We start from the raw sequence: 1334 nt of genomic DNA on the forward strand, positions 1-1334 counted from the left end.
AAAGAACAAAACATCAGACGAATGATTCACAACGGTGTAGTGTGGCGGGCGGAATAGCAAAACTGTTGGCTTGTCTGTTTATATGCATTGTTAACAGTGTGGTAAGAAGGGCGCAGGAATGGAGTTCGAGTTGAAAGGGAGAGCCGGCCACTAAGGTAAGGCACAAGGAGTAGGCAGATATGGCAATTCAGTTCAGCGAAATTCATGTTTATTCCTCTGCCAATTCGTCCGTGGCCACGGTCCTTGGCAACGCAAATCATCCCGGCGAGTAAAGAGGCTGTTGTGTTTACAGTACATCCGGGAGATGACAGCATCGACAGTAATAATAAGAGGTCGATGTAAATGTCTGTCTACTAATAACTGGGGTCATGACGTCACGTCCTCCCATTAATGCCGGTACAAGAGAAAAGGGTTGAGTCATAGATGCCAGTCAAGAAATTTACGATTTCATACTGGCACAAACACATACCGATTTGTACCTTGCATATAAATGTGAATGCAATTCAGACTAGTTGGGCACTAAATTCCTGCCTGTCAGTTTGCAAAACTTTATGTAAAAAGACAAAATTCAACGATTCTCCTTGCCTGCCTGGATGACTACGAGGGAAGATTGTACTTTTGAATTCAAGAGGTATGAGGCCCAGCAGGAAAAAAAATGCATACTGGGTGCTTTGCATGTGTGTGGGGACGAGGGCGTATGTGCGGGCTCGCTCTCCCATGCGTTTTTCTCCGTATTTCTACATGGTATACAGGACCCACCTTACGTTGTCCATAGAGCGAATTCACGGAGGGTTTCCCGCGGCGGGTATCACTGGCGTCGATGACGTCATCGTGGACCAAGGAGGCTGTGTGGATCATCTCCGCGATCTTGGCTATCTCAAGCTGTGACTCGAATAATCTGGAAGGAGAGACATGCTTGTCATAGGGGATACAGTCCTACTGGGGAGAATCTCCACGAATATATAAGGTGGTGTCGATCAGTACTCATCCTTCCCAAGACGCAAGGATGAGTCATACATGTAAATTCAACTTAACCTGCATTCCCTCTCTTTTTCACTACCGTATAAATCATATATAGCTTACGATATATCACGTATTATAGGCAATACAGACAAAGTATTATCAATATCTTATAATGATACACGATCATACAATATCACACACACATGCATATATTGTATACATATTTAATTTTGCCTGCATGTGCACACCCGCATCGGATACGTGAATACGCTGTTACAAAGCAGAGGAACGAGCGCAAAGACTGTGATTATTACAGGCATTTTCTCTTTGCACGAAGGATTAGAAGAACCTTCCTAATATCAACCCCTTTT

General features: G+C 44.0%; 1 protein-coding gene across 1 annotated transcript in view; it reads right to left on the reverse strand.

Moving 5' to 3' along the window:
• The window catches only part of LOC119587890 (decaprenyl-diphosphate synthase subunit 1-like), a gene marked incomplete at its 5' end in the record, with an annotated part of 6611 nt that extends 5713 nt beyond the window's left edge, over nucleotides 1-898 (reverse strand). The window contains 1 exon segment of the mRNA XM_037936598.1: nucleotides 760-898. Coding sequence (XP_037792526.1) covers nucleotides 760-898 — 139 coding nt within the window.
• Between the last annotated feature and the right edge of the window lie 436 nt (nucleotides 899-1334).

This window comes from Penaeus monodon, chromosome 23, assembly GCF_015228065.2.
Source record: "Penaeus monodon isolate SGIC_2016 chromosome 23, NSTDA_Pmon_1, whole genome shotgun sequence".
NCBI lineage: Eukaryota > Metazoa > Arthropoda > Malacostraca > Decapoda > Penaeidae > Penaeus > Penaeus monodon.